General features: G+C 44.8%; 1 protein-coding gene across 7 annotated transcripts in view; it reads left to right on the forward strand.

The window, feature by feature from the left end:
- Window positions 1-20,195: 20,195 nt before the first annotated feature.
- Window positions 20,196-21,863, forward strand: part of APP (amyloid beta precursor protein) — a 312,804-nt gene continuing 311,136 nt past the window's right edge. For 5 of the 7 annotated variants that reach the window (XM_027543506.1, XM_027543608.1, XM_027543712.1 and 2 more), the window contains exon 1: window positions 20,410-20,779. In XM_027543506.1, the coding sequence (XP_027399307.1) occupies window positions 20,723-20,779 (57 nt within the window). In that variant the 5' untranslated portion in view covers window positions 20,410-20,722. Of the gene's footprint in view, window positions 20,780-21,863 lie in introns of all 7 variants that reach the window. The other 2 variants (XM_027543466.1, XM_027543671.1) reach the window with 2 other exon arrangements.

Below are 21,863 nucleotides of genomic sequence, written 5' to 3' on the forward strand. Positions count from 1 at the left end.
GGTAGTAATTCCAGAAGCTTCTGTACCACATTTAAGTCAGCAGCAGATTTACCAGCACAGGTAGAAGTTTTCCTTTTACCAAGGTAAATTCTCTCTTCACTAATGGCAATGGGCTTACTTTACCAGTGGCCCTTCCCATTGAGCACTGTATGATCTTACGGTACTATATGATCCTAGAGCACTATATGATCTTAGATTGACAGAGTTTAGTTACTGAACTGACACATATTTAGTGTCTTGCAGGTTTCATCATGCCTTCTTCCCTGTTCATTTTGCATGCCATTGATTGTTCCTCTTTTACAAAACGGACTATTTTTAATTAATTTTTATTGGAATATAGTTCCTTTACAATGTGTTAGCTTCTGCCGTGCAGCAAAATGCATCAGTCATACGTATACATATATGCCCTCCTTTTTGGACTTCCTTCCCATTTAGGTCACCACAGTGCATTAGGTAGGGTTCCCTGTACCATACAGCATGTTCTCATTAGTTATCTATTAAAAAAAAAATCTACAAAACAATAAATGCTTGAAGGGGTGCAGAGAAAGGGAACCCTCATGCACTGTTGATGGGAATGTAAATTGATATACCCACTATGCAAAACAATATGGATGTTCATTAAAAAACTAAAAACAGAACTGCCATTTCACCCAGCAGTCCCACTCCTGGGCAAATAACCAAAGAAAACCATAATTCAAAAACATACATGCACCCCAAATGTTTACGGTTGCACTATTTACAATACTCAGGACACAGAAGCAACCTAAATGTCCATCAACAGAAGAATGGATAAAGAAGATGTGGTATATGTATATAATAGAGTATTGCTGCTGCTGCTGCTAAGTCGCTTCAGTCGTGTCCGACTCTGTGCGATCCCATAGACGGCAGCCCACCAGGCTCCCCCGTCCCTGGGATTCTCCAGGCAAGAACACTGGAGTGGGTTGCCATTTCCTTCTCCAATGCATGAAAGTGAAAAGTGAAAGTGAAGTTGCTCAGTCGTGTCTGACTCTTAGCGACCCCATGGACTGCAGCCCACCAGGCTCCTCCATCCATGGAGTTTTCCAGGCAAGAGTACTGGAGTGGGGTGCCATTGCCTTCTCCGAATGGAATATTACTCATCCATAAAAAGAACTATTAAAGAAGCAAAACGAGACTATCTCTTAGGTATATCAAGTGGGTGGGAGAACTGGCAAGAGCTCTTCTCCTCCTTTCCTGTGCTTCTGTACATTTGTGACTGAGCCTGTGTTTGGGGACTTTATGTATGGGTACCAAGGCTACCCCTGGTGTCCCCTGTGGCTTATCAGTATGGACCAAAGTATGAGAGCCAAGGCTCTGGAGCCTGGCACGTGCCCAACTTAAAGGGTTTCTGTGGCAGTATCAGGCCCTTTCTTTTGTATTTGCTTGTTGTGTCACTGCCTTGACCTAGAGGCAGCAAATGAAGGTCAAAGATAACTATGTATAGCTTTCAAAAAGGAAAAGAGGAACCAGTGACCACTGCAAGCATACAAATAAGTATAAAATGTGCACCAGAAACTAACACAACATTATAACTCAACTATACCCCAGTAAAATTGTTGGAGAAAAAAAATGTGATATAGACCCTGATAGAGTCTCGTATACGATCTTGAAGACATAGAAATATCCAAATTTTACAAGAGAACAGAGCAAACACTTGATCTGTGAAGCAGTGCGTACTATGTATAGAATGGGATAGGCTCACAACCCACAGTCTGCAGAGACACATCCAAGATTCCAAAGCAAGTATCAGGAGACGATTTGAGGTCAGAAAATAGGTGTGCCCTTTTCATGCATCATGGAAGGTGGGGCTTGCGAAGGATAAGTGCAGACTTGAATGTAGGAGTTGGGACTTCTCTTCTATAGGCAGTCAGCACTACTGGGGCACCAAGCCAGGTCTGAAATTCATCTGCTTCCTTTACTCAGAGTTCTTCACTTCAATCTGTTTAATCAAAAATCTTATCTATGACTTATCTCCTTCATCTCATACAGTTCTATCTGTCCAAGCCTTGGCTATGTTGGGACAATACTAGAATGCTCTTCGGGACTTTTAAAAAGCAATCTATGTGTCACTTTAGAAAGGAGATATTCATAAAATCTGTTTCCCACCTAACATTTGATGACAAATGAGGCAGGCACAGAGAGGTTAATGGCTTGTCTGATGTCACAGAGCTATTTAGTGGGCAGTTGTACATTATTGGATAACCATGTTCTTTTAATCATTAATTCCCACTGGCAGGCTACATATTAAGTAATTATATTGTCCCTTTGAAAATTCTTTATCTTAGATGCAGTTTATGACCCAGCAGTATTTAACTACTTTACCATAATGTTTCTTATTTATGTATCTCCTTACACTGTTCTCTCTTCATGGAAAGTTCCCCGTCTCACTCTGGCCTGTCTCTAAATCCATGTTGCACCTTTTCACCTTTCAGGAAGACTTTCCTAGGGACGCCAAAATGGGTTAGGAACATCTCAATACCTATTTATGTATGGTTTCTCTTCAAAGAGCAGTGAGTGTCTTATCTTTATATTGATGAAGTCTGGTATAATGATTGACAGAGTGTAGGTGCTTACTAGATTTGTAGTGAGTGAATGGATGAATACAAATATATGAAAAAGCAGTGTGAACCAGAAGCTTCTATAAAAACTTATAGACAGTGTGTACAAAGGAGCTAAGAAAAGGTGATAGTTTATTTGGATCATAAAAAAAGAGGCAGGTTAAGAGTTATATTTATTTTCCTGCATAAGGTGGTCTATAGTTATGCTTGGTACAGAAAAATGTAATACCCCAACTGTCAGGTTCCAGCTAGATCTTGAAGAGTCTAAAACCTAAAGAACCCACCAAAGTTGTCTGGTGCCTAAAACATTACCCGATTTGCAATAATTTCTCAGTAATTATTAAGTGAATAAAATGCAGAAAATCTAGGATTGTCACAGGAAAGTGTTTTAGGGAGATTAGGCTAGAATCACAGACTCAATGTTCCCAATTATGAGTATCAAAAGAACCCAGCAGCTCTACTCCTAAGTATACAGTTAAGAGAAATAAAAATATATGCTCAAACACACACAAAATATACATTAACATTCATAGCAGCAGTATTCATAATGGCCAGAAGACAGGAGACAACCCAAATGTCTGCCAACCAACACAGCGATAAACAAATTGTGATGTGTGAACACTGGAGTGGGTTGCCATTTCCTTCTCCAATGCAGAAAAGTGAAAGTGAAGTTGCTCAGTCGTGTCCGACTTTTAGCGACCCCATGGACTGCAGCCCACCAGGCTCCTCCGTCCATGGCATTTTCCAGGCAAGAGTACTGGAGTGGGATGCCATTGCCTTCTCCTATATATATGTATATAAAGGAATATTGTTTGGCCATAAAGGACTGATACATGCTACTACATAGATAAACCTTGAAAACATGGTAAATGCAAGAAGCTTGTTACATAAGACCACATATTACATGATACCAGTCATAGGAAATATCCAGAACAGGGAAATCCATAGAGACAGAAAATGGATGAGCAGCAGCTTAGGGTGCAGTGAGGGAGAGTAGGTTATGACAGCTAAAGGCGATGGGGTTTCTTTTAGAGATGATGGATTGACTGTGACGATAGATGCACACATCTGTAAATATACTAATTTCCACTGAATTGTACACTTCACTAATGCTCTGGGGTGAACTGTATGCCATATGAATTATACCTTAATCAGTCAGTCAGTTCAGTCGCTCAGTCGTGTCTGACTCTCTGTGACCCCATGAACCACAGCACGCCAGGCCTCCCTGTCCATCACCAACTCCCGAAGTCCACCAAGACCCATGTCCATCGAGTCGGTAATGCCATCCAACCATCTCATCCTCTGTCGTCCCCTGCTCCTCCTGCCCTCAATCTTTCCCAGTATCAGGGTCTCTTCCAGTGAGTCAGCTCTCCGCATCACTGTTTAAAAACTAGAGGGAGAGAGAATGCTGAAAGTATCTCAGACTAAAGCCACGCGTATCAATCCTCCCAGTATGTTAATAAGATTCATTTCATTTCAGGCATTTGCTGATGATATTCCAGATTCATTTCTACCCAGCTTATTTGCAAGGCCCCAGTCAGAGCTCATTAATATTCAACCTGTTTAAGCCGGCTACTAGGTTGTGAGCCCTTTTCTTTTTTTTTTTTTTTTGCTGTTGGGTATAAACAGCTGAACCACATAAAAGTTCCTGTCCATGCCACATCCATAGTTTCAATTCCAAACCCACATGTATTGCATGCCCATTATGTGCCAAGCACCTAGCATATGTCATCTCTAAGCCTCACCATAACCCCAGGAAGCAGGTCCTATCACTTCATTTTATAGAGAACGATATGGGAGAGAGCTTAGCTAATTGCCATGGTATCACTATGTGTGAACTGAAAGAACGAGGTTTAAGGTACGTGTGTGATTTACATGATCTGTGCTCTATTTGCCAGTTTGTGTCCTCAAAGTCTAGCATGGCAGACAGAAACGCATAAATGTAGCACAAGGGATGGAATAAAGAAGGAGAGGATGGACTGTCTGATAAAGACAACATGATCTGATGTACCACCGTGGAACAGCACTGTAAAATTCCTGTTTAAAAGCCTGCCCTAATGGCTTGAACAGTGACAGAGTTTTTCCAGGTCTGGGACCACTCGGGCGGGCTGCTTGAAGAGGGAGCTTTTAAATCCTTGTTCTAGCTGAGCAAGCACTTGCACATGCCCAGGTCAATTTCTTTTGAAAAAGACTCACGTTTTTGTTCTCAGTTCTCACTGTCAGCCCTATTCCACCAACACTCGGTGCCAAATTTACTCTAAAGCCGTATTTACCTTCTGTGTTAAGATATCCAATTGCTTATATCCTATAGATTGAGTTTCTGCATCCATGGGATTCTCCAGGCAGGAATACTGGAGTGGGTTACCATTTCCTTCTCCAGGGGATCTTCCCGACCCAGGGATCGAACCCGGGTCTCCCCCATTGGAGGCAGACGCTTTAACCTCTGAGCCACGGGGGAAGCCCATACAATGAGCATTGGCACAGAAATCAGAGGCATCACTCATGTTTTATTCCCTAATCGTCATCCTTGCTATTTTTTTGTGTGAGGATATTTGAGGATGCTTCTTTTTCTATATTACACCTTTCCCCCCTTCTCCTTGGTGCATCTTTAGATGCATTCCCCACCTCCCCCAACTGGCAATTTTGAAAGCAGACTGGCCAATTTCCCGTCATTTGCTCCTCTATGAAATGCAAGCTCCTTCTTGCTTGCAATATTCTAGAATACTAAGTTCAGGTCCAAATCAATTAACTCCAGCTTTGTTACCACCTATATGGCAAGTGGTTGTTCACTTTTTCATCCTCTTTTCTCCTCTAAAGTCAGGAACTTCAGCTTTCAGAAAATAAGATCACTTCCACACAAGTGACAGCAAACATGTAGACCTGATTATTAAAAGACTGACATGAGAACAGGTAGAAAAAGAAGCAGGAATCTCTGGAAGCCAAAGTTGGCACAGATTCATCAGGAAATGCATGCCAGACTCACTTCTATTGGATAAGCATGGCTGGCCTGGCGGTTTTGGACTTTAACAGAACATACGACTAAGACTCTCGTGACACTTTTATGGACAAGCTATATTGAGTTAGATGAGAACATAATTAGATATAGTCATGCCTGGTTGGACAATCTTAATAAAAACCTTATAACTGATTGGTATTTAGTAGCCTTGTCTTCACAAACTTACATAAAGCTGCCCAAGGCAAGTATATCAAATGTGGGGATGACTGCAAATATTGTACATGAAGTGAGATTTTAAAATTATCTCAGTATTTAAAAAAAAAACCAAACATCTGCATCACCTAAAAGCCAGGAGGAGGTCAGTATCTCAGCATGTGGTTTATAGAAGGAATACAGAAAACTGCTTCCATGCATACTTTTCATCCAAATAAAATGCATGGGGCGCCAGAAGTTTAAGGTCAGGCATGAGTGTGTGGGCACGCTAACGTCACCAAGGCTTCTCAGTCATGTAACCTATTATGGTGTGGAATTCTTTGGAATGCTAATTCCAACTTGGAACAGGCTCAGGGGTTTTCACTGCCTTTATTACTTTATAAATCTGCCTGTGTGCGGAGCTCCAGTGTGAGGAGGGAGGGTCAATAAACTAATTCTGCACTCTCTGATATTCTGCTGTTCGTAAGAGAATCTTAACATGTGTCACAATTTCACAAACAATAAAGAGTTGTAAAATACCAGCTACATGAAAAGCTAGGGTACGTGATGGCATAGAGCTTCATTAGCTTTATCGCAATATTCACAATGCATATTCTATTACATAGCAGCAGAAATAGGCTATTTTTATTTGTTACTTATATAATCAACCCTTCTTATACCCATGGATTCAACCAATGGCATATTTGGAAAAAAAGTTCCAGAAAGTTCCAAAAGTTCCACATCAAAATAAATAAAGGCTTGGCACAGATGAGTGCTATAACCTTTCTGTTCTAAACACTGTAACCCTAGGTCCTTCTTCAACTCATAGGAACTGGAAGAGAGTGGAGATGAAAGACAGCTACAGGGTATTATGAGATAGGGAGGCGGCACCCTGGCATGTTCACATGGAAGGAAAATCATGTTAAATCAAATTATTTTCTACCAGAGGTGTCTAGGAATGAGAGAAAAAGTTCCTAAGGGCCAGCCATCCAACGTCTTTTCTTTGAATGGTGTGAAAGGTGAGGGAGCTCCAGGATGAAACTGCTACTTATACCCGGAAATGTGTCTGACTCCCAAGGGACTGAAAAAAGAGCTGGCTATGCTGCGGAACCTGGAGACTCAGTCATACACGGAATAATTATCACTGAAGACTAATTCCAAAAAGAAGTCAGCCTGTGAGTGAATGCATACCACTGTGCCTGCCTGAGCATCTTTTTTTTTTTTTAATATTTACTTATTTATTTGCCTGCAGGTCTTAGTTCGGGTCTAAGCGGCAGCACGCAGAATCCTCATTACAGCCTGTGGGATCTTTCGTTATGGCCCACAGTCTCCAGGGCACGTGGGCTCAGTAGTTGTAGCTCACGGGCTTAGTTGCTCCTCAGTGGGATCTTAGTTCCCAGACCAGGGGTCAAAAGCTCTTCCCCTGCATTGCAAGGCAGATTTTTAACCACTGGAACCAGTCAATCCTAAAGGAAATCAGTCCTGAATACTCATTGGAAGGACTGATGTTGAAGCTGAAACTCCAATACTTTGGCCACCCAATGTGAAGAACCAACTCACTGGAAAAAACCCTGATGCTGGCAAAGATTGAAGGCAGGAGGAGAAGGGGATGACAGAGGATGAGATGGTTGGATGGCATCACCGATGCAATGGACATGAGTTTGAGTAAACTCTGGGAGTTGGTGATGGACAGGGAGGCCTGGTGTGCTGCGGTCCATGGGGTCACAAAGAGTTGGACATGACTGAGCGACTGAACTGACTGACTGACACCAGGGAAGTTCCCCGAGCTTCTTCATCTTGATTGAAAAACACCTCTCATGGACATTTCCTAGGTGTTGAATTGAGACTAATAAGACAGCCGTAAAGACTTGAGTTACTCCAGCTCCAATTGTAACATCTTGGTCTCCCTTCTGCTACGTATGGCCTGCATATGGTTTTGGGGGCTGTTTAGAGATTTTGGTGGAAAAGTACCAAGCAATGTGCATTGAATCTGATTTTGTTAAATTCCCAGTAGCTTCCAAGCAGTTGAGATTGAAATGGTATAACTGATTTTAAGCAAATCTAGGACCTCTTTTGGTATGTAGGTCCAAAATTAGTAGTGAATTTTATACTCTCCAAGATTTAATCCAGGGTAGCTGTTTGGGCTCTAGAATTATCTGAAACCAAGACTGGTGTTTTCACCATTGTCCCTGTTTATTTCCATCTCATTTTACTCTTCCTCTGAGAAAGGAAGCAGGCCTGCCTGGTTCCCCTTTCTATTCCATCAGTATCTCTTACCAGGCTTCACAAACTCACCAGAGCAAGGTGCTTATCTGGATGGTCCCATGAGGTTTAGATAACACAACCTGTTTTTACTGATAGTTGGAAAACAGAAATGACAACATTCCTTTCTTGACAGGGCTCCCTAAGCCTTTTCCTTATTTTTCTTTTTGGTACAATAATGAAGGTTGACAGGGCCCCTTGACACCATTAGTGGTAAATGAATTTTTCAATAAGGACTAACAGAGAAAAACTGCAGTTCAGATTTATTTTTTTGACCCAAAGAGTCCTCTCTCTCCTTATGCCTTTGCTTTCTATGTATCCATGTGTGCTCAGTCACTCAGCTGTGTCCAACTCTTTTGCAACCCTACGGACTATAGCCCAGCCAGGCTTCTCTGTCCATGGGATTCTCCAGGCAAGAATACTGGCTGCTGCTGCTGCTAAGTCACTTCAGTCGTGTTCAACTCTGTGCGACCCCAGAGACAGTGGCCCACCAGGCTCCCCTGTCCCTGGGATTCTCCAGGCAAGAACACTGGAGTGGGTTGCAATTTCCTCCTCCAAGGGATCTTCCCTACCCAAGGATCAAACCTGGGTCTCCTGTGTCTCCTGCATTGCAGGCGGATTCTTTACCACTGAGCCACCGTCAAGTCTCCTTTCTATGTATTCTTTATGAAAATTTTCAGCAAAAGCATCTTAAAATTAATCCAATAGTTGTCTCCTTCAAGTCTCCTTCCTGGAACTCTTCAGGTATCAACATCAGGTCCTGGCTGCTTCTTAAGGGCCCCATCTCAAAACATTAAAGGCAGGACAGGAAACTCAAGCCTTATCCTGAGGCTTACCTTTGTAAACTTAGCAACACTTCCTGCTTTTCACATAAGAAAACTTAAAGGGAGTCAGTCTCAACTGTGAATTGGATTCTGTCCCATTTCTCCCCCAAACTGGGAAGGAGCTGGTCAAATACTTGCATGTTTGGACTATAAATATTCAAAGACTCTAATCTGGTATCTTCCATATAATACACATTTTAACTCCTACTTTAAACTTTCAGAATGCTTTTTATGGCATCTGTTATGCCCTACTTTAAAATGTCTGTCAACCTAATATTTTTACTCTTTTTCCTTTATTCATTTATCTTCAAGGTCATGCGTGGAAACACCTTTCAGTGGAAAGAACCCATCTGCTTTGGCAAAAATGTACGCTATAAACCTTCATTTCTGCAAAGGTGTAAATAAAGAAATAAATAATCCAAGAGTCTATTAAATGCCTTTGAAGCAGAGTTCCCTAAAGCTTGCAGCAGGCAACACTGGTACCAGGAGTCGATGCGGCAAACAACACAAAAACAGGGGAGGGGGACAAACAACATTCAGAAGCTACCCTCTTTAAAATTCAAAGTGCACAGCAGCATCGTAAAGTGTTGTAGGCATTCTAAAGAAAAGGGTATTTGTTTCATTTTATTTAACCGCTTATTTCTCAAACTTATTTGATTACAGACTCTTTTCCTGTATGAACAAACAAATGGTAATACACTGCTATACTAGGGTTCCACAGTACACAGTTTGGAAACCGTGCTAGATGATGCCATTTTTTTCCTTCAAAAATTCAAAATTCTTCACTTTTCAAAATTTTAATTTATTTATTGCTTGCTGCCCTGGGTCTTCAAGGCTGTGAGCAAGCTTTCTCTGGTTATGATGAGTAGGCCCTACTCTCATGGGCTTCTCACTGCCGTGGCTTCTCTTTTTGCGGAGCGTGGGCTGCAGACCCAGCGGGCTTCGATAGTTGAGGCTCGCCGGTTTGGTTGCACCATGGTACGTGGAACCTTCCCCGACTGAGGAATCGAACCCATGTTCCCAGCTTTGACAGGCGGATTCTTAACGACTGTACCACCAGAGAAGTCCCTACTCTTCATTCTTCCAAAAAGGATAATTCCAATGCATTCCTCTATTGGAAAATAATCTCGAGATAGAAATACAGCTCACTTCTTTCTCACACTGTATTTACAGGGGTATCTAACGTTCATCTCACAAATAGGAAATTTCCAAGTGACTAGTTGGTTCTTATAAGTAAACATGAAAGCACATCTTCTTTAAAAAAACAAAACACCTCATCTGAATTGTCAACAGCTCACCGGCTGGGGGTAAATTATCTATTAATCACAGTCACATCTTCAATGTTCATCTCTCACTTGCCTTTCCTTGTTTTTCTCTATCACACTTAAGGTACTTACTCTTGTATGTACTTCTGACCCCTAAATAAAAACTAAAAATTGAATTTATTATTCCCCTCATTAAAAAAATCATAATCAATGATGTGCCGGTAAGACAAAGCAGGTACAAATCTTCCCTCCGCCATCCTTTTTTGGTTGATTTAACCTCTCTCACCTCCTCATTTGTGACATGGAGGGTCACCCAGCACCACAGACAAGTAAGTATTCTGTGAGATCCTGTGTCTAAAGTCCCCAGCTTGGTCAACAGCAATCTCGATGCTTTAGCAGTCATAAAGTGCCTTCCCATGATGTCTTCACAAACTTTTTCCAGTCATACCTGGAATCTGTGGAATTCCCTTCTGTTTTTCCCAATCCCAACTTTGTCATCCTCCAAATTCCCCTACAACTTCTCTACTGACAGACCCTGCTTTAGAAATGTTAGAATATGTCAGATGATTCGAAAACCTGTAGTGAGGAACAGCCCACCCCCAACCCCAGTTCATCTGACCAAGGTTCCTCAGCTCCTGAAATATTAACACGTCTCCCCCACCGCTAACTCCCACTTATCAGTTCCACCAAGAACACTCTTGATGTATTCATATAACCTTTCCTTAAAACATTTTCCTCTTTGAACACCTCTTCGTCATGTCTCTGATTAACCCTTTCCAATGAAACAGGTCTACAATTCTAATTTTCCTCTGATGAGTTCACAGATACGTTCGCAAGCTGTACTTGCTGATGCACACTTTCACTCTTCCTTTTTACAAATGTTTTAATTGAGATAATTGACACATTGCATTGTATTGGTTTTAACTATACAGGAATGATTTGATACATGGATATATTGTGAAATGCTCACCACAACGTGTGTGCGCTCAGTCCCTTCAGTCATGTCCACCTCTTTGCGAGCCAGGCTCCTCTGTCCATGGGGATTCTCCAGGCAAGACTACTGGAATGGGCTGCCATGCCCTCATCCAGGGGATCTTCCCAACCCAGGGATCGAACCTGCGTCTCCTTCATTACAGGCAGACTCTCTGCTGACTGAACCACCACGGAAGCCCCGTCATCACAGTAAGTTTAGTCAATATCCTTCACCACCACAGTTACACATTTTTTTTCTCTTGTGATGAGAATTTTTTAAGATCTACTCTGATAGCAACTTTCAAATACACACTACAGTACTGTTAACTATAATCACCATTCAGTATGGCTTTTATTCCTGCAGATACTTTTCTCACATAAACATAAGCTCTTTAAGGGAAGTGAATGTATCAGTTTTTCACTCTGCCCACAGTGGAAGTGTAAAAACTTTTGATTGATCCAATTGCCTGGTGAATCCCATGGACAAAGGATACTGGCTGGCTACAGTCCATGTCATTGAGAGTCAGACACAACTGAAGCAACTAAGCACACCAATACTACACACTTTCATTCCTAAGAGTTATATTTATTTTTTTATGTTTTAATTGGAAGATAATTGCTTTACAATATTGTGCTGGTTTCTGCTGTACAACAACTCAAATCAGCCATAATTATAATTACGTATACATGTATGTGTGTATATATATCCTTTCCTTCTTGAGCCTAGTGTTACATTTACTTTGGAATAAGTTACACATGAAACAGAAAATATTAATTGAGGGATACAGCCAAATTAGATTATAGCAAAGTTGGGGTAGTTACTTAGGGGCAAAAGTTGTATACCAAATAACTGTGAAGCTTTTATTTATTTGGTTGTTGGTTTGTGCATTTGTTCTGTCATTCAGGATATAGTTTATTTACAAAATGCGTTCAGGAATACTCAAGGTTTATCTGCCTGGAATCTTCCCAATCATTTTAGGTATAGGTAACATTTGTCTAGCTACAGCCTTCACTAGGATTCTGAAAGCTGAATCCACTCATGGGAGACTCAAGAACTTCTCTCTCTTTAAAAAGGAGACCATGGGCAACAACCCCTAGGCATTAGGTCAGTTCAGTCGCTCAATCGTGTCCGACTCTGCGACTCCATGGACTGCAGCACACCAGGCTTCCCTGACCATCACCAACTTCCAAAGCTTTGCCATTTTCTTCCACTGGAGAAGGGAATGGCAAACCACTTCAGTATTCTTGCCTTGGGAACCCCGTGAACAGTATGAAAAGGCATGATGTGTGGAGATAAAGAGGCCTGGTTGCCTTGGAGCCTAAGAGCCCTCAGGCTCAATGTTCATCTCACTGTTGAGTGTTGGCTGTGGCCCCAGGCCATGGAAATCCTGGTGTGAGCTGGGACTTCTGGCAGCAGCTTAGGGGAGAGACTCTTCCTGACCACATGAATGGGATGTGATTGGTCCTCCATCCTGCAGGAGGTGGTCAGCCCCATGCAATCCTCTCAATACTTCCAGCAAGCAGGCTTTTCAAGCACTGTGCCCTCCACAGAGAGGACGCCTGCCTTTCATGTACTTGGCACATGCCCTGGCGAGTGGTGGAGGGTTCCCCCTAATTCTTGGCATATTGCCCAATTCTACGTTATTGGAATACAAATGAGCAGTCTGATAAAAGAGTAACCTTGAGTCTGCTCTCATTTTGGTGTCAAAAAAAGTAAATCACTCACAAATCTGGAACTTTTATTAACAACACATTACTCGGGGACCCACCTAACTTACTCTGGGTTAAAAGTCACTGTGATCACTGACAGCCCCTGGGAAGATCAATGTAAGATTAATCCAAGGATATTATTATCCTGGTCACCCAAGTGACAGCTATGTGAACTCCTGTTCTCACAAGAAAAGAGAACTGGTTTCTATTGCAAACTATGCACGGTGCTGGGTGATTTCCATTTGTCACACCACCTGATGAATATTCAGAAATGGAGGTTCTGGTAGGTCCCACAACTATATCCAAAAGTGAAATGTAAGTATTCAGGTTTTCTCAAAGTCTGAGTCCTTTATGATTAATGCACGTTGGTGCCCTATTACCCAAGTCCTCTAAAGAAGCAAACCCATGTAATGTCCATATGGTCTCCATTAAATCTTCTTGCTACTGGATCGATTTTTCTCACTTCTTACCTCTGGGGTTGGCATATATGGCCTATTTTTTTCTCCACTCTTGTTATTCCATAAAATATAGGAATATTCTTTTAACTGAGTCCTTGTGGCAGTCTTGGAATTACCATCATTCTTCAAACAAGTCATGTAAACCAGCTGCCAGCAGTGGTCTCTGGTTAAACATTTAATATTAATATTATTGTCGCATAGAATTACTCCTGAAATACATTAAGCTTATTTGTAAACTATCTCTTATCTGAAGCTGAAGGCTGTCTCTGAAGCACCTTTGTGTAGTGATTGCAGAGGACTAATTTGTAAAGTATTGTATTGTTTGAAGATATATGAACTCTTAGATGCACTAGTGAAGTTAAGGTCCATGAATGAAGAAGTAACGTAAGAAATAGGGCAAATAAAATGTTGCAACGTCTATATACACGAAGATCTGTTAGCTATGTGCAGTTAAATACAGGCATGTTAAGGGTTAATTATTCATTTAAAATGTCTTTATAGCTGCTCATTAACAAGAAAGAAAAAAAAATCCTACGATGTGAAAAACTGCACCCATTCTTGAGAGAAAGAATTTTGTTATGAAAACCTTGAATGCTATGTACAGTTTCGACTTCTGTAGATACTGAAGGCTGTAGTGGAGATGAAGAAATATATAATGCCCTCTGTCTTGCTGCTGCTGCTGCTGCTAAGTCACTTCAGTTGTGTCCGACTCTGTGCGACCCCATAGACAGCAACCCATCAGGCTCCTCTGTCCCTGGGATTCTCCAGGCAAGAATACTGGAGTGGGTTGCCATTTCCTTCTCCAATGCATGCATGCATGCTAAGTCGCTTCAGTCATGCCTGACTCTGTGACCCTATGGACAGCAGCCCACCAGGCTCCTCTATCCATGGGATTCTCTAGGCCAGAGTACTGGAATGGGTTGCCATTGCCTTCTCCAGCCCTCTGTCTTAGAGAAGGTAAAAAGAGATGAGAGAAACATGCAACTCAAGACTGACTTCTGGGCCACAAAGAGGAATCAGCATGAACTTTTAGAAAGGAAGATGGGTTGAGAAGCATGTGAAACTCTCAAATACATCACAGTATCTGTCATAACAGCTAATACTCAGCCTGCCAGCACCTCTACAGAAGGTACCATAATTTACAACACTATTAGAAATTTGAAGTAACCAAGACATCTAAATATTCAACTGAAAGGCAGCCAAAGAAACCACTCTGGTTACCTAGGAGGCATGCTGGTTTCAAAAGGATGTGAATAAAAGGTGGCAAGAATCTACCCTCAAGAATAAATAGCAGAGTAGCTTAAATGTGAGGATAGTTTTAGGGATTCTGACATGGACTGAAGCATGTTCCCCCAAAATTCATATGCTGCAGCCTAGTTACCGGGACCTCAGAATGTGACTTCATGAGGGATAGGGGGTTTCAAAGGGGTGCTTCAGTTAAAAGCAGGTCATCAGAGTCGACCCTAATCCAACCTGAGCAGGGTCCGTAGAAGATGAGGAGATTAGGATGTGTAGAAAGAGAAGCCAAAGGTGTGCATTCACAGAAGAAAGGCCCAGTGGGGACACAGCAAGCATGGCCAGCAGTAAGCTAAGGACAGAGGCCTCAGAGGCCTCCACCCTGCGAGCACCCCGACTTGGACTTGTGCCTCCTGGAACCGAGAAAACAAATTTATGTTGCTTAAGCCATCCAGTCTGTGGTATTTTGTTACGGCAGCTCTAACAAACTAATACAGATTTTAAATGTCAATATAAGCTTAAGCTTTGCTAAAAATGATCAAAGAAGAAACGTAAAAGAACATTTTCTTTACTTGCAGAACCAGATGATCTTGGTTAAGCCGGTTGCTTGGATAAGTTAGCTGCTGGGATCATGATGCAACGTCAAGGAACGATGGAAGGAAAGTAGAATTCCTCAATTTCTTTCTATTGAGCTGAATGATCTTCCAACTGAAAAGGTCAGATGAACCACTGATCACTGGTACTAAATGTCAAAGAACAGTGGCAGGATTATAGAGCAAGTCTTAGCTGTTCTAAATAAGCACCTGTTCTAGAATGAATTGCATCTCCATCCCCCTGCTCCAAATTCCTATGCTGAAGTCTTAACCTCTAGTAACTCAAAATATGACTACAATTGGAGGCAGGGCCTTTTTTAAAAAATCTTTTGGCCATGCTGTGTAGCATGCGGGATCTTAGCTCCCCAACAAAGTGATGGATCCCTAGTCCTCTGCACTGGCAGTTCGGAGTCTTGACCACTGGACCACCAGGGAAGCTCCAGAGATAGGGTCTTTAAAGAGGTAATTAAGTTAAAATGAGGTCTTCAGGGTGGCCTCTAATCTAATACAACCTGTGTCTTTAGAAGAGAGAATCAGCACACAGACACACAGAGAAGACCACGTGAAGACAGAGGAAGAAGGTGGCCGTCTACAAGCGGAGAGAGGCCCCAGAGGAAATCTACCTTATGAGCACCTTTATCATGGACTTCTAGTTTCCAGAACTGTGAGAAAACAAACTGCTGCTGTTGACGCTGCCCAGACTGTGATACTTTGTTATGGTAACCCTAGCCAACTAATACAGCCCCCACCCTCTGGCTCAGACTATAATTGGTTTTGAAGGAAATCATAAAACTCCTAGAAGAAAACATAGGCAAAGCACTCTTTGACATAAATTGTAGCCATATATTTTTTTGGCTCTGTCTCCTAAAGCAAAGGAAATAAAAGCAGAAATGAACAAATGGGATCTAATTAAACTTAAAAGCTTTTGCACAGCAAAGGAACTCATTGACAAAACAAAAAGACAGCCCACAGAATGGAAGAAAGTATTTGCAAATGATATGACTGATAAGGGTTTAATATTTAAAATGTATAAACGGTTCATACCACTCAGTATAAAAAAAAATCTGATTAAAACATGAGCAGAAGACCCGAATAGACATTTTTCCAAAGAAGACATGCAGATGGCTAAAACTCACAAGAAAAGATGCTAGACATTATTAGTCATTAGAGAAATGCAATTTAAAACCACAATGAGATATTGCCTCATACCTTTTAGAACAGCTAAAGCAAGAAAGAAGCATACAAATCTAAAAGAACACAAATACCAAGTGTTGGTAAGGATACGGAGAAAAGGGCGCCTGGTACACTGTTGGCGGGAGTCTAAACTGGTGCAGCCGCTGTGGTAAACAGAAGGAGGTTTCTCAAAAACTAAAAACAGAAGTACCATAGGACCCAGCAACCCCACACTTGAGTATATATCCAAAAAGGGAAAACACTAATTCAAAAAGACACACACACCCCGATGTTCACAGAAGCATTATTTACAACAGACAAGATAATGGAAGCCACCCAAGTGTCCACCAACATGTGAACGGATGATGTGGTACACACACACACACACACAAACACACACACAGTGGAATACTACTCAGCCACAGAAAAGAAGGAAATTTTGCCATTTGCAACAACATGAATGAACTTGGAGGGTATTATGCTAAGTGAAATAAGTCAGACAGAGAAAGACAAATACTGTATGAGATCACTCATATGTGGAATGGAAAAAATAAAACAAACTAGTGAATGTGACAAAAAAGAACCAGATTTGCAGCTAAAGAGAACAAACTAGTGGTTACCAAGCACGGAGAGGGAAGAAAGGAAGGGCAAGACCGGGGTAGGGGATTAAGAGGTCCAAACTACTATGTATAAGCTACAGGGATATTCTATACAACACAAGGAATATGGCCAATATTTTACAACGACTATAAATGGAGTATAACCTTTACAAACTGTGAATATTACACTGCACACCTGAAACTTATATTACAAATCAACTATACCCCAGTAAGGGCTTCCTTGGTGGCTCAGACGGTAAAGACTCTGCCTGCAATACAGGAGACCCAGCTTCAATTCCTGGGTTGGGAAAATCCACTCCAGTATTCCTGCCTGGAGAATTCCATGGACAGAGGATCCTGGCGAGTGATCGTCTACGGAGTTGCAAAGAGTCGGACATGACTGAGCAACTAACACACGCACATACCCCAGTTAGAAAAAAAAAATGATTGTTTTTGGTGATATCGGCAGGGCACAGATAACACCCTAAAAAAAGGTGACAGAGATGCAGCTCAGCAGCACTATACATAAAGCAGACGGGAGGTGTGGTAGCAAACGTGACCAACGTGAGGCCACCCAATCCAATTCAACACTCACCTGCAGACTGAGGTGGGCAACGGACTCCTTCACACTGCAGTGACCACAGCAGCCTTGGAGCACTGTGAAAAGACACGAGACACACCACACTCAGAGGAGTGTGGAAGGAACCAGAAACAGGTGCCACTGTGCCATTTGCACAGCTGTTGAAGGGAGCGGCTGTGTTACTTTCTGAAGACAGGACCCTGGAGTAACATGAAAACTGCTGGTTTTATTGATGTGGAGGTCTGTGGTGTGGAAAAGACTGGCTTGGCTTGGTCACAGAACTGCAACAGGGACATCTGAGTGGGAGGTTACAGGAAAAGGATGTGGGCTTTAAGTGGGGTTAAGACTTTTGGAGTAACCAGAGCAGTCCAAAGACAATGCATTGTCTGAAGAGCTAGTGAATGTCTCCTAAGCTGGGGCCTTTGGGTCTGGCCTGGAAATGTGGAGATCGAAGCCAATGGGTCGGTAGTCCCTTTCCCAGGGTTTACAGTTCTAACTAGAGAAGTTCTGGTATTTACTCCTCAGAGGATCCTGAAGATAACCTCGGGGCAGGAAATGGCATTAACAGCAGAACAGAGACACTGGCTGAAAAGCAAAACCAACAGAATCTCTGAGTGGTGATGAAGCAGGAAAAAGAGTGAAGAATGACCATCATTCCGACTCAGTCAGCAGCTAATCATCTTTCCTTGGGGAAGGTCTTTTTCAGGGATGGGTGAGTGAGGTGGGTCTCAACAGTGGGAAGGGCATATGCCACACCAAAGAACTTGTATTTTCAGAGATTATAACCTCACCTCTCTATGTTTGAGTTTTGTGCCCAATAAAAGTCCCTTAACTCTTAAAAAAACGCTTCCTCCCTGCCAGGACTAGCTCCAGGGACATGCAGTCTGTTGGGTCACACTTGGTCCCGTGCTCAGGGCACCATGTGTGGTTAACGTTCTGCTGTTACCATCTTAAAATTCTTAATTTGGGAACAAAGGGTCCCACTGTTTAGTTTTGTGCTGGACCCTGTAAATTGTGTAGCTGGCCCGGCTCCATCCCCATCTTTAAGTCATACTCCTATCCGCATGCAGATGACCTGATGGATGGATGTGAGTCTGAGTGAACTCCAGAGTTGGTGATGGACAGGGAGGCCTGGCATGCTGCAATTCATGCGACTGAACTGAACTGAACTGCCCTCAGTTGCTCCTATAAACCTAGGATAGACAGAACTGTAGTGGTGGGTCAACATGTCTGGAAGAAACTGGGTTTTTGCTGTGACTGGGGCTTTTTTTCCCCTGTAGTCCCAACTACTTGTCATTTTCTTGCTGTCAGATTTGGGAGGAGGTCTTCAGAGTCCTAATTTATAAATGAGAAGAATAACAGTAAGGGCCTCACGAGCTTCCATGGAAAGGAAATGACATAAAGCTTGTCAACAAATGGACTTCCCTGGTGGCTCAGTGGTAAATAATTCACGGGTTCAATCCCTGGGTTGGGAAGATCCCCTGGAGAAGGAAATGGCAACCCACTCCAGTATTCTTGCCTGGGAAATCCCACTGCCGGAGGAGCCTGGTGGGTTACAGTCCATGGGGGCGCAAAGAGTGGAAGTGTCTGCACAACTCAACAATAACAGAGGTAAACAAACAATTCGAGGCAACACATTATTTGTTATTATTTGTGGAGGACCTTCAAAGGTCATTCATGGGAAAAAGTAATCCACGAGTCAGGCTTGAATTGGATACTTAGGGGGCTGAAGACAGAAGACTACGTCTAAGGCAGCTGGCAGAGAAACAGGGTCCTCCGGAAGGAAGCAGGCACCCTCTGGCTGAGCTAAGATCCCACCTCTGACTCCCTGGCTTCTTTCCCTTCCCTCCAGGCCGGCTGGGGACCCTGCCTCGGTGACTGAGGCCCTTTTAGGTCAAGAGCAGGGGATACATTTGGGCAGTGGAGAAGGCAATGGCACCCCCCTCCAGTACTCCTGCCTGGAAAATCCCATGGGTGGAGGAGCCTGGTGGGCCGCAGTCCATTGGGTTGCGAAGAGTCAGACACGACTGAGCGACTTCACTTTCACTTTTCACTTTCATGCATTGGAGAAGGAAATGGCAACCCACTCCAGTGTTCTTGCCTGGAGAATCCCGGGGACCGGGGAGCCTGGTGGGCTGCCATTTATGGGGTCGCACAGAGTCGGACACGACTGAAGCGACTTAGCAGCAGCAGCAGCAGCAGACCATCCTAGGTTCATTGGACACTAACCCGACACTGGATGGTTTGTGTTTAATCGAGGAGAAAGTGGCTTCCCAGAAGGTTCATTTCTGTGATTTAGGACAGGCACAAGCAAGAACAAGGACAGACTTTGAGCTATTGGGGTCGAACGGGAGTCATCTTTCGAGACCCTTCCCCTCTTAACTTTCACTTCACCCACATCTCAGATATTACATCCCTGCCTGATTAAAAAACACCACCACCACCTCCCATATGGTCTTCCCTTTCTCAAACCAAAACAATTTTTTTTTTTTAAAACAAAATCTTCTCTCAAGGAGAATTAAATAGGTCGCCGCTTCTTCTCCAGGTCCGGCGCCTTTCTCCTTCGGTTTGGTCTAAAGATAGAAATTCCAGGTTCCTCGTGGCTGCTTTTGACTGGGGCGGGGCAGAGGAGGGGGGAGGCTTTGCTCTCCTGATTGCAAAGAAATCCTATTTCCTTTAAGCTTGTTTCGTTCTCTTCCAGAAACGCCTCCCCGACCTCTCCAAACCGAGACAGAGACGGGAAAAAAAAAAAAAAAAAATCCGAAATGCGGATTAAAACGCACCCAGCAGCAGTCCTTTATACTACACCCCCGAGAGGCCTGCGGAGTCCGATGAGTCAAGCTGGCGGCTAGGAGCGGAGAGCGCCCTCGACTTTTCTGGAACCCAGACGTTCTAGGACTCCCCTTTCCCTGCCCCTGCACCATCCCTCTCCGACCCCAGCTTTCTCCCTCTTACTGCTCCGGGGCCCAGGCAGTCGGCCGCCGGGGAAGGCGCGTACCGGGGAGCCGGGGGAGCCGCACCTGTGGGCGCCTTGTGGGGCGCGGGCCCCTCCCGGCCGAGCGGGCGCAGCTCCCCGGCGGCTCCGCTAGGGGTCTCTCTCGGGTGCCGAGCGGGGTGGGCCGGATCAGCTGACTCGCCGGGCTCCGAGCCCCGCCGCCGCGCCGCCGCTCCGTCAGTTTCCTCGGCAGCGGTAGGAGAGCGAGCACCCAGAGCAGCAGAGCGCGGGGCCACCGGAGACGGCGGCGGCGGCGGCGACACAGACAGAGCAAGGGCGCGGCGGATCCTCCTCGCACGGCAGCTCGCTCGGTGCCCCGCGCAGGGTCGCGATGCTGCCCGCCTTGGCACTGGTCCTGCTGGCCGCCTGGACGGCTCGGGCGCTGGAGGTGAGTGCCGCGCCTCGGAATGGGGTGACGGTGGAGGGGGGTGGAGAATGGAGGGGACCTGCTCCCTCTTTCATCCAGAGAAGCGGGGCGGTTGGGGGGGGGGAGCGATCGAGGGGCCCCTCTCTCGGCTCTGCGCCCTACGCCCCCGCTTGCGGGCGCCCTGCGCATCTCTGCCTCCGGCCCAGCCCTGCCCCGGAGACGCGCGCTCCGGCCGGCGCAGAGGGATCCGGCGAGGCGTCGGGCCCCGGGGTCCGCGCCAGTCTTGAGGGGCGCGAGTCGAGGAGGAGGCTCTCTTAGGCTCAGATCCTGATTCACTCCTTTCCTCGGGGCCGGGGGCCGGGGGAGGCAAGAGACATCCAGATGGAAGATGGGGCGGTGGGGGGCGAGAGAACACGTGGGGAAAACCGAAAACGCAAGAGTCCCTGTATTCTGTCCCCAGCTCTTAATCGCTGCCCTTTCTTTTCTCTCGGGCCCCGGGGAGGAGGAGTCGGGACGGCTCGGGGAAGCTGGGCACCCCCACCCCACCCCTTCGCTTCCCTTGGCCTTTTCCGCCCTGTTTCACCTTCCTTTCGCATCCCCACCACCCCTTCCTCGCCAGACCTCTTCCTCCTTCCTCTTCGCGGAGGCTCCCGAGGGCGACCCCAAGGAGGGTCGCGCACCACCCTCAGCGGGCAAACTTTGTGCCTCTCGGCGTCTCCCTTTTGTGTTAAGTTGCGAGAGATGGGAGGGGTCGGAGACCCACAACCACCTCGCACGTTCTCCAAGCCTAGACATCTAGGGTGTTCGCGCGCACCCTCGGATTCACCCGGAGAGGGAGAAGATCCCCGGGAACAAAAGCCGCGACACTCCGCCCTCGCCAGCCCCGGGGCGCGGTGGTCTGTGCGCCACCGAGCGTCCCGCCTGACTCCCTTCCCCGCGCTGCGAGTCCGTCCCGGAGGGGGCTGGGGCGCTGCTGAGGGACGCGCTGGCGGCGTCTCGGAACCCCTCATCTTCCCTCCTTCTCCCCATCACCTCCCAGGCTGGCTCATTCTTTTCTCGGTTGCAAAGTCCTTGGGGGAAAAATACGCGGAGAGTGCGGCGTGCG

Source organism: Bos indicus x Bos taurus, chromosome 1, assembly GCF_003369695.1.
Source record: "Bos indicus x Bos taurus breed Angus x Brahman F1 hybrid chromosome 1, Bos_hybrid_MaternalHap_v2.0, whole genome shotgun sequence".
Classification (NCBI taxonomy): Eukaryota; Metazoa; Chordata; class Mammalia; order Artiodactyla; family Bovidae; genus Bos; species Bos indicus x Bos taurus.